We start from the raw sequence: 19076 nt of genomic DNA, 5'->3' as shown, positions 1-19076 counted from the left end.
GATGCGGTAATTGTCGTGGAACTCTTGAAGAATAGCAGCAATCATGTCGTCTAGTTGTCTGTGTTTCGTCTCTCGAATGCCGATTGTCTCGAGGTCCCAAAAACGTCGCATGGAGTCGTCAGATATCTCGTCATTGTTGACTGAGACGTGGTTTGTCATAACATTGTTGACAGTGGTACCAGAACGGTTGCCTGTGAGGACCCAACTGAAGATTGTTGGAAGTAGGACTAAAGAGGGTGTGATGGGCTGTGGTGGATCTAGTTCACGACTTTCCAATAGTTGTCTGCACCAATAAGGATTTCAATCGGCAAGTCATCTGCATCGTTGGTTTTTGGATCAGCGAGTGGCAGATTTCTGTGGTTAAGAGTGACTGCTGGGTGGGATGAATACGTGTTGGCACTTTCGAAAGCTGTGATAGTGACGGCGGTTTTTGTCGAAAATCCGATAATTTCAAATTGGGTGAGTCGACGTGGCTGAAAGCTATTGCTAGTTGTTTCGAAGGCTGTGACTGCTAGGTCTCAAGTACAGATTACTGGTAGCTGTAGAGTGTCCAATAATGACGTGACAATAAAACTTGATTGACTTCCAGCGTCTAGAAGGCATCGTGTGTTTTTGTGTGCCCCTGTTGGTCCCTGTATCTGAACACGGGCTGTCTGCAGAAATGAAAAACTGGGTGGCCCTGTTTCAATCTTTCCGACAGAAGTTGACTGGGATTGGCTCTGGTTGCAGATGGATACGTGGTGAAGTTGTTTGCATTTAGAGCATGACACTCTGCCCTTCTTGTTGCAGTTCTGGACGTTGTGACCTCGATTGAGGCACAGAAAGCATCTTTTGGAGAGTTTCAGCTTCTCCACCCTAGCTTGGGGTAGGACTACTTGTGTGCATCCCTGTGCCCAGTGACTTCTGCTTTCGCAGAAGGCACAGAATGGTATTATTGCGGGCTTGTTCTGCTCCATTCTTAACTTTTGTGGCCTAGTACTGACTTGGAGAGCAGCTGCTGTAGGTTGGGAAAGTGATGGAAGTGCGATGCTGGTCTCTCCCCTGAGTTTCTGAGTGCTAAGGGCCGCTTCTACCTCCTCACGAAGAAATTCTATCAGAGACATCATATGACCTCCGGAGATTTTGTTGCGCTTTGCGTGAATTAGCCAACATGTGCAGATTGCCGCTGGAAAAGCTCGTAAAATCTTTGGGGCAATCACGCGTCCGTAAACATTAATGTCTTCGCCGAGTGCCTTGAGGGCTTGAACTCTACGGTGGCACTCCAGGTATGTCACGTTGAGATCATCAGGATTCTCTGCTAAGGTAGGTGGTAAATTCTCCAGGTAGTTCAGATGAGCCTGAATTATTTTATCCTTGTCGCCATAACGTTCAGTAAGTAAAGTCTTGACCTGGGCGTACGTTTCTGAACTAAGTGCTATACCATCGACGAGTTGCTTGGGTTCCCCTCGTAGATATCCTCGTAATAACACATGTTTGCTAATGTCTGGAATCGTGGTGTTGTTGTCAACTGCTGTCTCGAACTGTTCCCAGAAACGAGACCAGGACTCTTATGTCACCTGAGAATGGCTCAATGTGTATTGTCAGGAGTTTAAATTCTGGAACAACTGGGAGTGGAATATAATAGCTAGAACTGGGAATGGATGCTGACGCATTTGTCTCTGCTGGTTTCCGTGTAAGAACTTTGTTGGCATGCTGTATAGCTCTTGTTGCACTGTCGACATAGTTTTCACATGCCTGTACATCTGTTTCATAATCTGTGTCGGGTAACTGGTCGTGTATAACATCGTCTGAGGAAACTAATAATTGCAAAGTGTTCTGAAGTCTATCACGAAGATATTCTATTTCGTCATAGTCTGGTGTACTTGTTTTGTCTTTTAAAAGATTGACAAAGCGCGTTAAATTTGCTCGCAGAGTAGTTCGCTTTCTTTTCAGAAGGGACAGATCTTGTAGACATCGCTGAAGGTGTGACAGACAGGCGATTTATGACGGCTGAGGAGGGGGTGCAAATGAACGAGCTGCAGGCAGGGCTTTGTTCCCGTGACAGTAGGTAGTTGGGCCGGTAATAGTCCGCCTTGTTTCCAGTAGGTGGCAGCACTAATCACACAGAGCAGCGTGGATTTGTTTTAGAAATAACGATATTCTTGAGGCATGCAGAAATAATATCTACATCAATGCAATAATGCTGTATAATCCCCATATAGCATGCTACGTTACTGATTCAGTACATTGTATCTCAGAAGAAATAACTGTTCTACTCATCGTGATCCTGGGTCGAGTGGCATGATGAAACATTCCCTTTACAGGAGATCCGTGGTTACTTGGCATGAAAGTTCTCCAAATCTTGAAAGTTCGTGATGGAATGTATCGTAACTTGAACAGATGGGTTATTTCGGCACCATAAATGTTGGGGATATCACTAATAAATAAAACACTGAATCACTTTACTTTGTCATGGCTGCCATCTTTATTCTTACTTACTACAAACCAGTAAAAAACAAAAGCATAAATACAAGCGATATGGCAGTTCCCAGTAGCTCCACTAGATATCAGGAGCTCATACTTGAATTACTAAACTATGTACAGGGAGATTGCATATCCAAATCACATAACGCCGTTAGAGTGTGTACGAGTCCTTTTCTTCTCCAACACCTGAGATGGCAAGGTTCCTTGAATGAGTTTCAAACATGTCAAAATATATGCAATTTCGACTGGTCTATGTTCTTGTGAAGGAGATGTAAGTAAACAGTTCCTCCTGCCATCTACAGTGTTCCAGTTCCTCCTGCCATCTACAGTGATCTGTAAGGAGCTACTACAGAGGCTTCATATACAGAATTTCTACACAGAAGATGTGATGATAAATAGAGATTGGACACAAGCAGGGTATGACTTACGCCATATTGTCACCAAGTTCACTGAACATGAATTTCACCATAAAATGTATAAAACGGAAGGATTCCATGACTTGGAATCTTACTGTATATGCAAATGATGCAGGCAAGCACATGAAGGATATCGTGCTCTAACTATGAACTGTATATGGTGAGAAACTTACACGAAACAATGTCAGAGGTTCATTAATCTCTATTTTTTTGTAGGTAGGACCATTTGCTGCAATTACAATTACTGTTATTATAGGACAAAACATGGTTTTTAATTTTACTTTCACTTTTGCATACTTATTACAGTTCGTAATTATACAGGTGGAATATATTATGATGTACGCTGTCTTTTTTTAGGTATTTTCTCCGGCAGAAACACTAAGCAGTCCACTAGCCCTACACTTGGTATTTTGCCAAGTGGTTCAGGACTGTCTCAATAACGGCTGTGTACGAATCAGTCGGGAGCAGCGTGCCAAAATGAAGAAGGTAAGAAAACACAAAAAGCCAGACCCGTCATCTTTCTCTGCCTAACAATCTCGGGTGTTATAAAACTATTTATTTTCTTCCTGATCTTTTATGTTTTCACGTATGTCCTTGTCTTTTCTTTCTATTGCTCCCTCTGCCAATGGTAATGTGCCATTATGGTGTTTATTGCTTGCATATATCCCTATCTTACTTCTGAACTTCCTGTCTTCATTGTTTATTTATAATTCAAATACTACTGATTAATACTGGTGATATTCTGCCATATTACCCCAGACACTGATAATGAATGTCAGCAATTCAAACTGATCTTTGCTCGTTTATTTTGTTGTAGTATTTTGTCGTTATTCATGAAGGTGAATTGCTGCATTTATGCATTAATGCAATATTCAGTATAGCCTGTATAACACTAAATAGTGTGGCCGTGCATGGTACAGTAACACGCTATGGCTATGGAGCCAAGCTCTGTATTCAGGAGATGAATGAGTTCAAACCCCACTGTCTGCTGTTCTGAGAATAGTTTTCTGTAGTTCCTCCTTACTTCAAGACAAATGCCGGGACAGTTCCTATTCATAGGCCACAGCTGATTCTTTCCATTCCTTACCCTAATTTCATTCACCATCATTCATCTTCATTAGCTTCTGAACTGAGGTTGGCACAAGAAGGGCACTCAGCTGTAGAAACATGCCATATCAATGTATTTCACCTCAACCCTGATCCTGTGTCAAGAAAAAGGACTATTGAGTAGACATACATTCGTATATATGTACACTGCCCGAAAAGAAACGTGCAGCATTCTCAAGGATTATGTTCGCTGGCACCAGGGTATATGTGCGTACTGAAGGGTTGTTGTGTTAGTGATTCACTTGTCATGGACGTTGACTATCAGATGGCGCTCAGGAGGCCTATCTGTGTGTACTCTGTTTTGACTCTGCTGGCAGTAAAAGCATTGAGGTTAGAGGTGAACAGTGTATGCAACATCCATTCTAGGGTACAAACCTCCCCGCCAACGAGTACATGCTCCTGTTGAACAACTGCAGCCATTTGAACGGGGCCGCATTGTGGGCCTGCGGGAAGCTGGATGGATGTATTCACGGATTGCTGCACATGTTGAGTACAGTGTATCAGTAGTGTGTCGCTACTTTGAGCAGTGGTCTGTAGAACATTCCCACACCATAGACCAGGCTCTGGACGTTGACATAGTAGAGATGCACTTCAAATTTGACGCATTGTGCAAGCAGCGGTGGCTGAGCGAACATCATCCAGAAACAAAATTTGGTCACATGTTGCACCTTCTGTGTCGCCAAGGACCACTGGGAACCAGCTGCTTGCAGCAGGATTAAGATCCCATATGCCTCTGGCCAGGCTACCACTGACACCATGACATCGTCAAGCACGGCTACTCTGGAGTCGTGAGAGAGTCGACTGGAGAGCGGAATGGCGCTCTGTTGCCTTCAGTGACAAGAGTAGCTTTTGTCTGTATGCAAGTGATGGACGTGCACATGTATGGCAGGACATGGTGAGTGGCCTATTCCAGAGTGCATTCACTCATGACACCCAGATCCCATACCAGGCTTCATGGTGTGGTGGAGGGTCATCAGTTACAACTCTTGGTCACAGTTGGTATTTCTGCAGGGTAACGTAACCAGGTTGTTGTCCCCGTGCTACTGTCATTTCTTCAGAAGGTGATGTGCTTTTTCAGCAAGACAGTGCAAATCCACATAAATCTGCTGTGGCGCAGTGTGCTCCACGTGGTATACAACAACTGCCCTGGCCAGCAAGATCACTGAATCTCTCGCCAATTGAACACGTATTGGACATGTTGAAGTGGAAACTTACGCGTTCTCCAGAGCCTGCAAGAACATTGCTTAATTGCATCAAGAGGTGCAAAATGTTTGGGACAAACTATTGCAGGATGTCATTTGGCACCTTTATGATCGTTTGCATGTGCGAATACACGCCCCCATTGGTACTCTGTGTATTGGTGTGGCTGTTTGGGCACCCTTTACTGTGACGTGTGTTTCATTTGATCTGAATTTGTAATTATATACTCCTGCAATGATGAACTACCTGTCACATTGCTTGTGAATAAAATGACCTTGTCCTTGAGGATGTTGCATGTTTTCTTCTTCCGACAGTATACATACATAACCTTTGTGGTAACTAAACATCAAGAAAAGAAATGAACATGGCCTTCTGATTGGCTCCCAGTTATAACATGAACCAGTAATGATTTTATTCACATGAACTGTATTATGAAGAATTTTCTGCCAATTCTCGTTTTTTTAATCTCTAAATTTTCTTTATTGCAGCTTCTTGATGGATATGGAGTTACACTAAACAATCTTCATTCTGCTCATCAGAAAGTTACCATTAAAAAGAATGTGGTTGACATGGCTAAAGACTGGCCCACATACTTTGCAAGGATTTTTCCCGTTTCGGTAAGTATTTCTATTTTCTGCTTTTGCTCATAACGACAGAACTGGATGTTCCGGGAGAAATATTTGGTACCTTGACCAGGTAGATGCAAATGGCAATCGCTTATCATATAAGTTCTATTTTTGAAGGAATGGTTAAAAAAAAGATCCGCAAATTTGAAACAAACTTATAAAACAGAGCACATTATGACAGTAAAGAAAACTAATATTGTTTAATGGGAACTATTAAATACCTCCAGGAGGAAATTATGGAAGCAGCCTATCATGTATAAGTACCAAAAAATTTCATGGAAGCTACGGAAAGAAGAATGGATTTCTACATAGTCAATAGCTAGGATGTATTATATGTTTTAGCTGGTTCCATAGTATAGAGGTAGCATTCCTCTTAATTGGGACCCCGGGTTTTATTTCTGGCCAGGTCAGGGATTCTTACCTGGTTGTTAGGGCTAGTTCAATTTCTACTCAGCCTACGCGATTACAATTAAGGAACTATCTGTTAGTGAGATAGCAGCCCCAGTCCAGAAGACCAAGAATAATGACTGAGAGGATTCGTCGTGCTGACCACATGACACCTCATGATCTGCAGCTCTTTGGGCTGAGCACCAGTCTCCTAGTAGACCATGGCCCTTCTGTGCTGTTGTGCCATGGGGTTTGATTTGGTTTGGTTTATATGTGTTAGAATACGTTGCTGTTTTTCTAAAGGGAGATATCAAAGAAGTAGCGGATTATCAGTACCCTTCCCCAGTATCTAATTTAGTTCAGATGTGAGAAGGCAGGATTATAACCATTGACTGTAGCATGGGTCAGTAACAATTTTGTATGGCTATTAACAACTTGGTTAGCCCTTGTAAGGCAGATTATCCAACAAGAATTGCTAGCATATCCTGTATTGTGAGGGAAATAAATGATGTCTGCTTAAAACAGAACAGTGCAGTTAAAGTGACTGTATCTTTCTAAGCTATGAAGAGGTTGTATCAGAAATGTTATCCTGATTACAAAACCAAAATTTATTAAAAATATGTGATTGTGTCACAAATCTTACTTTTTCTAGGGTGGCCATCAACATCCTGCTGTCCAGCACTTAGCTGTCTCACACTCTGGTGTTCGCCTTGTACGACGTGAAAAGAGTGTACCTGATGATTATCTACAGGTGCTGGATACAATCAGGTTAGTGCCATGATAAATTGTCATATTTCTTACTTCTTTACTTCTAGTTCTTTTAACAAGTTATTTTAGGAATCATAATACTATGTCTCCAGAACTTAAAACATATTTGTGCTGAAAGTAAGGAATAAATACAACCATACTATCCATCCAAACTTCAAACAAAGGCTATTTTTAAGTAAGTGCCATTTGGCAATAAAATAAAAACTACTGAATATTTTTGGGCAATTTATATTTCATCCATTTCTACACACATTCAGCTACTTTTCCTCTTAGTCTCCATTTTTATTCAAACATTTGTCATATTGTGAGATACATTTTTGTAAACCCTCATCATAGATGTGTGCCACTTGCAGTGAGGTCCATGTCCACACCTTTCTTTGCTTCCTTGTTGGTGTGGAAATGCTTGCTGCCAAGGAACCTCTGAAGGAAGAGATGGTGTCACTAGGTGCAGGGTCAGGGCTGTAGGAGAGGGTGATAAGATTTCTGCCTACCAAACGATTCAATGTGAGCTTGCATTCGAGCTGCATAGTGAGGTCGTGTATTGTCATGAAACAACAGCACTCTGGTAAACAAAGCCGCAGCATTTATTCTGGATTATGCAACAAAGTTTTGTAAGGTCGCACAGTACACAGCTGCATTGATTGTTGTCTCTGGTGATATGAAGTTGACCTACAGAATACCACGTCTGTCCCAAATCAAGGATGCCATAATCGCGTGAGCTGAGAAAGTCTGCTTGAATTTCACTTTTGTCAGAGATGACATGTGCCACCTGTCCATTGATTGCTGTTTGGATTCTGTAGTCACATGGGACACCCATGTCTTATCCCCTGTGATGAAATGGCTCTATAATCCATCACCTTGCTCATGGTACCGGGTTAAAAACGTGAAAGCACTGGTGCATTTCTTCATTTGGTGTTCCTCAGTCAGCATCTTCGAAACCCACCGACTGCTTAACTTTCTCTTGTTCAACTTTTATGACACAATTTTCCAGGGAAATAACCTTGAAATTTGTGGAAATTGAAGTGACAGAAAGGATATTGTGAACTGTCAATTTGCATAAAGCGTGGTGTCAACCTCTACCTCAATAACACGCAGTTGCCTACACATGGCAGATGTCGCCCACCCTCATCGGAGGGTCTGTCTGCCTTACAAAGGGCTGCACTCGGCTAGAAATAGCCACATGAAATTATTATAACTAATTATTAATGTAAACAACTGAGGATGATCCATGAATTGAAACTAGTATTGTAATTTAGATGTTAATCAATTAATTTGATAACATAAATAGTATTGATTAGGTGGGAACACCAGGAAAAAGCTCCGTAATTGTGAGTCGACAATTACTTGGCAAGTACACTTGTTGACGCCAACAGTTGGCTGAAAATTTTCAAATTCCCAATGACCAAAACGAAGCACGTTATCGTAGAAATTTCTTAGCTAGTTGATATGCAGAGGTTTACTTATTCCTTGCCAACAAAAAGGGTGCACTTCTATGCTTTGAGAACAAATTTAAACAACATCACTTTATCCCATATGTTGTCGTTTGGTGGGATTATATTAACTAAGTGTCTTTACGACCTGAGAGATCAAGCAGCTGTGATTAACAGGCTGTGAAAAATGGTGGAGAGGGACTGATATAAAATTGTGAAAGATGGAACATTTCAAACTACAAAGCTGCCACAAGGCCCAAGAATGGCTTTTGGCTTGGTTTCTGTCCCCAGCTATGTCAAAATGAAAGAGTAATTTGATGTACTAGAATAAGGTAAATTTGCTCTCTTGTAATACAGTTGGGAAGAGAAGTACAGCAGTTAAAATACAGGACGGGAGGTCTAGCATGAACCAAACATGCACATAGGCGAAGGTACTTGCCTGCCCGCTTGCCTCAGACTCGACTGCGATGACATGCTAGAGAGGAGAATGAAGGGAAGAACGACTGGTGCTCCTTGAAAATAAGCGACTTATAAAATGTGGAAACTATGATGTGTATTGTAACTATGGGGAAATCGCTGTGCTATTTTTGCAAGTGTAATGCACATACCACTATCCTGCCACAGCTGGTATTGCTTGCAACTATGAAAATAATAGCAGAGCAACGTGCAAGGGAACCACATAGAAATGCTGAATGACTCCAGCCAGAGAATAACCTATGTTTCAGGGTGGGTGGCTCGGATGGTAGAGCACTAGCTTTCAGAGCTCAAGTTGGTGGGTTCGATCCCGGCTCAGTCTCATATTCTGAAAATGCTCAGATATGACACACAAATCTCCAGTACCTCAGAGTCTCCAAAAAAAAAACCCAACGTAAATGTAGTTTGTGGTACGTTAAAAGCATTACATCATCATCATCATCATCATCATCATCATCATCACGGTCACTCCATGTGAGTTTATACTGGACAAAGTGGAGGCAGGACAGGTTTTTCTCTGGGTACTCCGGTTTCCCTGTCCTATTTCATTCCAGCAACACTCACCAATATCATTTCCTTTCATCTGTCATTCATTAATCATTGCCCCAGAGGAGTGTGACAGGCTTCGGCAGCCGACGCAATTCCTATCCTCACCGCTAGATGAGGGCTTCATTCATTCCATTCCTGACCCAGTCGAATGACTGGAAACAGGCTGTGGATTTTCATTTTCATCATCATCATCATCATCATCATCATCATATCAAATGATGACCTACGATGTCCCTAGCCCGTGAAATGAAGCAACAATATACAATTTCCATATTGTTATGCACCGGATGCAAATAAAACATGCATTTAAGAAATTATGATACTCACTGGTGACGATTAATTCCTTGGATCTATAAAACCCTGATGCTGCTCATCCCGTCGTCACTCTCATTTCCATCATCGTTGTCTCCTTTATTGTTATCTGTGTTGCTATCGCTGTTGCTGTTTCTACCCAAGTTAATTATTAACTGGTCATTATGGAATCATTGTGCAGTTCTTGAGCCCCGTAAGTTTCCTCTGTCTGTTGAATTCGTCAGTGTCTTGAAGACCAGTTTTCAGCTGTTATAGGTGAACATTTCTCAACCACTAGTCACATAGCTGTGCACATTTCTTTTTGCTACATATTCCTTTACTCAACTCCAAATTAACTCTTTAGGATTTAAATCTGGGTGATAAGTGGAAAGTCTTAGAACAGAGTGGCCACGTTCAGCAAGAAGAACATCAATTTTACTTTTTAAAATCAGGTTTTTTGTGGACAGTCAAGAGAGTATAGTTCTGGTTTGTATATTTTGGAGTCAAAAGGAATTCCATTGGTTATAAGCCAGTCAATTTTTTTTTTGGAAGAGGAATTTGGTGCAGGGTTAATTTGAATATTGTAGTAAGGACATTATCAATCACTAAGGCAGATTTAACAGAAAGGTTGGGTTTTAATTTAGTTTTCAGCCACTTCTTGTAATTCATAAAGCTCATATTGTCATGGTAATCTCCAGTATTTGTGCCCGATTTAAATATCAGGAGAGCGTTGGGGACAAAACCCTCTTCCCCACCTGGATGAACAATGACAGCCGTTAGAAACCGGAGCTAGAAGGCCCATGTTCTGATTATCACTCCATGTATGGTCCTTAGTGTGCCATGCATGAACATACATCTCATTCATATAGATAATAGGTTGCACTTCATTTCTATATAATGCTAAGGAATGTAGGTACTTTATAAGCAAATACTAAATTTCAAGTTTCTCGATCAGTACTTTCATGTTATTCAGCTTTTCACCATCTGGAACCTCCCCAAAGCCCATTTCCCCCATGGTGCAACAGCCCCAAAGGGCCATGGCCCACCAAGCGACCGCTGTTCAGCCCGAGGGCCTGTAGATTATGAGGTGTAGTGTGGTCAGCACGACGAGTCCTCTCGACCGTTATTCTTGGCTTTCTAGACTGGGGCCGCCATCTCACCATCAGATGGCTCCTCAGTTGTAATCGTGTAGGCCAGGGCTGTCCAACGTTCGTTTCTACGTGAGCACATTCACATGATAACTAAGGGTATGCGAGCGCCAGATACGATTCCACTAATTCGACTACTGTTATCGGTATTACAATGTCTATATTATAATAATAATAATAATAATAATAATAATAATAATAATAATAATAATAAATCTAGAATTAAAAATGATATGAAAATATATTTACTCACATAATTAATGTAAAATCTGGCACTGCATGCTTGCTGCAAGTTGAGGAAAGTCGGGTGTATAACTGGAACAGGCTGCTCTTAACGCATAATCCAAATGTGAGTCTGTCAGGCAGGATCGGTATTTGTTTTTTATTACATTCTTAGTCGAAAACGCGACTTAACAAAGATAGGTTGAACCAAAACAAGATTGCATCTTCAGAGCAACACTGCGGTTAATGGGATATTTTTTTACCGCCTACCAGAGCCCAGAAATAGCCACATGTTGCGTAGGAGGATTTCAAAGAAAGGTCTGACTGAAGGCTTAAAATTTCCATTTCTAATTCTTTAGGATTATAATTTTCGAATATTTCACACACCCTCCCTCCAAGCTCACAAACGTCAACAGAAGCGAAGGGATTATTGACAAACATGATCACTGGTTCAAGCATTGAAAACTGGCTAAATCTGCTACCGAATTCGGTCCCAAGAATTTCAAGATGTTTAGCAAGATAAAAAATCACGCTTGCCGCTATTTACTGTATCTGCCATAGATTTCAAATTTGGAAAATGTGAAAGGGAATTGCTATTTAAATGGACAATCCATACCTTAAGTTTCTTTTCAAATGCATTGACAATACTTATCATACCTGAAATATTATGATCTTTTCCTTGCAATTCGAGATTTAACTCATTTAATTTTGAGGTGATGTCTGCCAAGAATGCTAATTCGATTAGCCAAGATATATCATCAAGTTCATGATAATATTTCCCAGGAGATGATTTCATAAAGTCTCGTATCTCATCCAACATGCAGCAAAACCGTTCAAGTTTTTTCCCCCTACTAAGCTACCTTATGTCTACATGAAGGATGACGTCACCATACTCCAAATCTGACATACTTAAAATATTTCTGAACAATCGATGACGAGTATATGACGATCTTATATAATTCACGACATGAGTTACAATTTTCATGACATGATCGAACTTTAAAACATTTGCGCATGAAGCTTCTTGGTGAACAATACAATGATATGAAAGAAATTTTGGAAATAATTCATCCTTAGCGCAAAGAGAAAGAAATCCATTATTTCTAACAATCATAGACTGTGCCCTATCTGTTGTTATAGCGACAAGCTTTGACAGTGGTAGTTACTCTCTTTGGTGAATATAACGAAAGCATTAAATATGTCTTCTCCCCTAGTATGTCCCTGAAGTGGCAATAGCTTGACAAATTCTTCCTTTGCTGTAAAATCATTAAAAACCATTCTAGCAAATACATACAACTCAGCAGTGTCAGACATATCAGCACTTTCATCAAACTGGAGTGAAACATGTTCACACGATTTCAAATCCTGATGTAATTGAGATTCCATATTATTAGAAATCTGTTCAACCCGCCTAGCAACAGTTTGGTGAGATAACTGAAGTCCTTTGATTGAAGATATCAATTCAGATTTATCTTTGTGAGATTCGAACAGAGATTCAGCGGCATTTAGCATAGCTTCTTTCACTACTTCCCCATCACTGAAAGCTTTTTTTTTTCCTTTTAGCTAGGACGTAACAAACTTTGTAAGAAGCTATTGTCACGTTACGCGTTCTCACCACTCACCACCCTCTAGGTCCCCGGTACCACCTAGGAGTGATGAGGTGAATAACCTTACCCACCAGGGTGAGAGAAGAAGAGAGAGGAAGAGAGAGAGAGAGAGAGAGAGAGAGAGAGAGATAGATGGAGACCCTGGCGAGAAGGTTGTTAGCGTGCCCGCCCCAAAATGGGAGTTATAGCGAACACGAGGAAGGGTGAAGATGGGCACAAGAAGAGGAACAACAAGTACAGTCACAATATAAAAAAACAAGAAACCATGGAAAAACTTACCGGAAACAGCGAAGGAAGACGACTTAAAGGCCGTGGAAATAAATGCACAAGAAAAACGGTGGCAGTGCTCCACCGAACGTGGCGAATGAAAACCGACACTTCAATTAAGTTGAAAAAAAAAAATTTAATGGAAGGGCAAAAGGTAGGTAACAAACCAAGTCATTAAGATGATAAAGCCTAAGTTTATTTTTAAAACGTAATGCCAAAATGTAAATAAAATCAACGTAAGGTTGAAAAATGGAAAAGGAAATTAACAATAAGTAAAATAAATTAGAATATACCCAGGTGGGGTTTAAAAGAAAATTAATTCATTACTAAATAACAATTAATGAAAAATAAATACTCTTTAACAGATAATAAATAGAGAACTTGATGAAAACAACAAGAAAGAAAGGGTGACCTCCGTACCTAATTAAATGTGATCAGAAAACAACGGAAAACCAATAGACTTTCTTACATAAATGTTACCTTTAAATTAAATGTGATCGATCACGGATAGTTAAATAAATTTTTTTTAAAAAAATATTAAGTTAACAATTATTCAATAAAATGGATCTTCTCATAATTACCAAATTTGAAATCGTTCAGTTTCCACCAAGGACAGTTTCCAAGACAAACAGAATTTTACGTTAAAATACCTCCTCACGCGGGGCAAGGAAATGGTAACACAACATATAAGGAGGAGAAAATAAATAAATTAATTTAAACAGTCAACGATACACTCGATCCCGAAAAATATATAATTCAAGATCCACACAGGCTCAACACGCCAGACAACTCTTAACCCGACAACAATCCACACACGAACCGTTGCCAAGGTAACCGCTAAACAAAGCAACGCCTCCTAAAACACGGAGGAAACCAGGCTAGAGAAAAATAATTCACCCCAAAAACCCCAGAAGGGGGGGGGGGAGAAAACATACCAAACAAATTAGAAAACAAAACACAGGAAAGCAAACAGAAATCCGAAGAAAGGTAAAGCTCGGTACCTTGGGGACTGTACCTTGGTTTACAAAAAGGTTACAATTTAAGTGCCAAAAGTAGATCAGTAAAATTTTAAATTAATAATTCCAATTTAGTTCATGGTGAACCTTCCACATTACTGTGATTAGTTGCCGAAACTGTTTTTCAGATTTCCGATACCACACACACGAATTGATATTAATTTAACGACGAAGTCCAAATATTTATTATTATTATTATTTTTACTTTTCCAGAAATCTCCGAAAGTATCAAAATTCTCTTCTGGTCGACGTTTAGAATGATTTCAAACACTGGTACATACCTTTGGTGATGAAGAAATGAGAGGAATTTTAACCTGACATTGTTGACGAAGAAAATACAGTCACACCGCTGGCATCCAGACCTCGTTGTGAAGTATCCAGACGAAAAAATAAATCCAAAAAATGCTCAGAAGAAAAGGCAGGAGGTCTTCAACTAGTTCATACGGGGAAAATCCCCGTTAATGGAGGTATCACGGGGGTTTTCTAGAAGTCCACCTCTCCATGGTGTAGCACTCAAATACACAAGCACGCGTCATGGCTGACTGAAGCGAACTGTCTCGCGTCGGCAAGCGAGCAAGGAGCCAGACTGCCTGGAAGTAGGCCGGCGCATGCGCAGTTATGCGCAACCAACACCAGGCCAAACGATGGCCGCTGCGTACAGTAACTTAAAAAATGGTATGCTGGCGTAAGCCGTTTGACACAAATTATTCTAGGCCGCAGGGCCAGTTCAAAATGGTTATAATGGGGAGGCTCACATTATTTAATATTGTCTCAGCCCTCCCGCCCCGAATCGACGACAAAATCTCATGCACATGCCATCAATGATGTGGTGGTCACACATATACTAAATTTGGGCGAAGTTGTCCAACAGAAAACGACCACCAAGATTAACTAATTTTAGTTAGGAGTTCACATGACCAGGTTAATAGTCCAAGACACAGTTCCATATCACATAGTTTTTAGAAATAATTGGCGGGTGCGATCAACATCAGTGTCCAGAAACGTTAACCGAGCACTCGGAAAATCACCAGAGTAATGTTTGTCATCAAATAGAGAGCACAATGACCAGAGTTCACCAACGTTTCAGGTTCACCTAATACACATGTTTTCAATGCATCACACAATGATACAGTTTATGACACATGACGCAGTTCACCTTGAGGTTTGGCAACTCCCACACTAATCACGGATATACTGACCAAAATTAAACAAAACCACATGATTATAAGTCCACGCATCCAGGTTATTTTCTCAAGCACGGTGGTAAATTAATTTTTAATGCATGAATACCTTTACAAGTCTCCTTTGATATTAAGGAAATGCATGATCTTGTGTTGCAAAGGGAGACAACCGGGGAATAAAACGCGCTGGAAGACCAGGATGGGGGCAAAACTACAAGAAGAGGGAGGAACAAAAAAACAAATCAGGAAATTAAAGTAGGTGAGTATTCAGTTACAGGATCCACAGATCCGCCAATTAACTTTACATAGGCTAGTTACCAACAAACTAGCTGAAGCCCAGAGCTCTCCACTTGGTCCAATATAGTACCAAAGGAAACGAAGGGTCCATACAACGACAATTAAGAAATCAAAGGGAAACTACATAAAATACACCATGTTACACTGCCACGAAGGACACTTAGCCAAGACACGTAGAGAAACAATGAACAAGAACACATAGAAATATAGGGTACAATCCAGCACATAATACCAACTAGGACAAAGACAGATATCCCTAAGGATCAAGAACATAACGGAAGGGAAATCAGTAATATTACTCAAGCACAAATCACCCACAAGAAAAATATATAAGTAAAGGTACAGGACCACTCCAAAGAATAGACGTCCTTGGAACATATGGTTTAGAATACCAGACGTTAAACTAAGAGGACACATGAATGACCTATCAAATTACACTTTTAGATATTGGAGTGACACACACACAACCACAGAGTGGCGAACTCGTCAATCAGTCCAAGGGTCAAGAACGAGGGGTTGAGCAAAATACAAACCACACTGGGATCGGCAACTTATCCAGGATCACCAACAAAACACAGGTAAGGACTCAAGCATAGAAAACTAATTTTTGAACAGACCAACGGAAAACCATCAGAGAGAAGGGACGCAGAAACCACTCGAGTTACCGAGAGGTAAGACAGGCAAGAGTAGTATCGATGGGCAATCGGGAGACTCCTATAGGTTACCAGATGGAAAAATCGCGATCAGTCAGTCATCCACAACGGCCACATCAAGGTACAACTACCCAAAATAAATGCACCGGGCAACATGGTACAGAATAGTAACCACGAACCTAATTCTGCGTGAGGAAGAACAAGTCGAAAATCCCAGAGCCAAGAGATAACTAAGAATGGCCCACCCTAAGGTGTGCTTCTTCGGAGTAGTGGATACCAAACCAACAACCAAATGTACCGTGACACAGAGGTAAATTAAAGGACAAATCGCATCCCAACCAAGGTGTCTTGACAGCCAAACAACGTAATCCAAACACGATTACCTAAATAATGACAAGCTAGCAGCACGGGTTATCAATAGAGAGGTAAAGGATAACTATCCTCAACGCGTGCTCACAGACCACAACCTAACAGCACAATACAAAGCAGAAATTACAACAGCAAACCAGGTACAGATTAAGGACTAGGTCCATCCCACAGAAGCACACAAGGAGAAATATCCTCAGGAAGGAAGTCCGACAGTACCACCGAAAACTCCACACGCCAACCGGTAGATAAGGAAAATTACACTACGTTACCAACCGTCCACAATTCAAAAGGGTCCAAACAACCCACAACAACATTACCAAGTTACAACACAGGAGATACAACCATAATGCTGGCAGGAGTGCACCAACCGAACGCCCACAGGAAAAATCGGAGACAGATTTTCTACATAACCCCAAAACCAAAAGGTTAGGAAGATAAATTCAGCCCAAAAACCCATTACAGGAAAAATAATATAGAGGGTTCACGCATAGAAAACCACCTTTAGAACAGCCGCGAAGAGTGCCCAAAAGTAGGAGTGTCAGATCTCTCAATCATGGATGAATACAAACATCAGTATCCGGAACAGAAACACCTTTAAGACACGGAGTCCATGCAGAAGGCAAGCAGGGAACTTTTCCGACACCAATAGATCGAAACACACCACAATCAGAAATCGTACAATACTAAAAAGGCACAAATAGCAACCCAATCATGACTAAGCACCACACATCTTCAGACACACGCACACTATGAAAGGATGACAAAATGGTAAACACTCAGGCACCAGACACACTCCCTTACATTCCATCCCAGGCACACCATAGCTCAGCAATGATTAAGTCACAAGATGATCGAAGGGTTCAGCGGAAGGAATCTGATGCGGAGCCACAGAAGAATCAGATCTTTGAAATTACATAAGCCTAGAGAAAACAGAGGGACAACAAAGCACAATTTAAGTTAGATGTCATCAGATTTCCCCAAAGGAACTTCGTTAGCGCACCACATAAGCATAAGGTTAGATAACGAGTATATCAATTCCAATGGTATTAATTAATACCACCATCACAAGACAATTAAGGAAAGACAATTTCTAACTACAAGAATCCACACCTAGAAACAGTAATATACGAGAAGTACTAAATTAGAGTCACCAACACGAGGCACAGAAAGGACCAGATTGACTCGCTCGCCATCCCACAGTATGTGTGCTAAATTCACTAACGATACAGGTCAGTTACCAAAGGTGCGTCCATCCAGCGGAAGATGCGGTACGATTTGCCAGATCAACCGGGTTTAATTTGAGAAACATGAACGCGCCTAATACGTTTTGCTACAGGGTCACTTACCAAAATTGAAACGGGAGACAAGAACTCCAATACCGTGCACGAGCCTTGGTACCTAGGGGCAAGTTTTGCCGAAAACTTATTCACAGCTTTACTCATTGGGTAGCACTTAACATACACGAGATCACCAACATTGAATTTTGACGGTTTCCTACCTTTATTGTACTGCCTTTTGACCTTTTCGTATGACACAGCTAGATTCCTTTTTGCTTCGTTCCAGATCTTTTGAACATCATTAGGCCTAGATAGGTCTGGGAGAAGATCCTCAATACATAGCAGGTTAGACATAGGGGAGTACGGAGTATAGCCAAACATTAAAGACATAGGCGTCTTACCATGGGACTCATGAGTAGCGGAATTGAAAGCATGTGCCAACCAATGCAGACAGGAGTCCCATTTGGACTGGTTGTCATGATGATACGCTATCAACGCAGATTTTAAGTTCCGATTCAACCTCTCTGCATAAGAAGGATTTGGATGGTATGGAATAGTGGTGACATGTGAAATGCCCAACTCAAACAGATACCTTTTGAAGGAGTTACTGGTGAAAGAACTAGCGTTGTCAGATACTAAGAACTTAGGTGGGCCAAAGGATGCAAAGATGGAATTTAGACAGGAGATAGAGGTACGTGAATTAGTGGACCTGGTGGGAAAGATCCAACAGAACCGGGAGAAGGCATCAATACAGACAAAAATGTGGGTGTTTCCCAAGGAAGATCGGGGGAGGGGTCCTACGAAATCTATGAACAGTCGTTCCATGGGGCGCGAAGCTTGTGATGAAGACATTAATCCCACCCGGTTATTCAAATTAGGTTTGCTGATGGCGCAAGATTTACAAGATTTGACCATGTTCCTGATATCACTATCCATTTTCTTCCAAACAAAGAATTGCCTGATTTTCAAACGAGTTTTGAAATTTCCTAGATGACCGCCAAGGGGTGAACAGTGGTAATACTTGAAAATGACCGGTACCAGAACCTTAGGAACGACAATTTTGGAATTATGGTCCTTGCGACCCTTACAACAGAGAACACCCTTAGATAAGGAGTAAGGTTTCACTTCGATCCCGCTACTGATTGTATCAATGATCCTTTTCAGATCCGGATCAGTTTTTTTATGATCTCCAATTTCTTGATATAGCAATGGGGAGTCGGTGAGGATGGCACTAACTCCAACGGTATTGACAGCAAGCTCATCGACACATGGGTTGGCTTCCGCACAAGGATGACCATCAAACATCCTGCTCAAGCCATCGGCGATGA

At 41.1% G+C, this 19076-nt stretch overlaps 1 protein-coding gene across 1 annotated transcript in view; it reads left to right on the top strand.

Moving 5' to 3' along the window:
- Nucleotides 1-19076, top strand: part of Myo10A (Myosin 10A) — a 460053-nt gene that overhangs the window by 287294 nt on the left and 153683 nt on the right. Inside the window, exons 46-48 of the mRNA XM_068228601.1 lie at nt 3237-3365; nt 5675-5803; nt 6852-6967. Coding sequence (XP_068084702.1) covers nt 3237-3365; nt 5675-5803; nt 6852-6967 — 374 coding nt within the window. The remainder of the gene's footprint in view (nt 1-3236; nt 3366-5674; nt 5804-6851; nt 6968-19076) is intronic.

This window comes from Anabrus simplex, chromosome 7, assembly GCF_040414725.1.
Source record: "Anabrus simplex isolate iqAnaSimp1 chromosome 7, ASM4041472v1, whole genome shotgun sequence".
Classification (NCBI taxonomy): Eukaryota; Metazoa; Arthropoda; class Insecta; order Orthoptera; family Tettigoniidae; genus Anabrus; species Anabrus simplex.
This window is presented reverse-complemented; position numbering and strand designations above follow the sequence as displayed.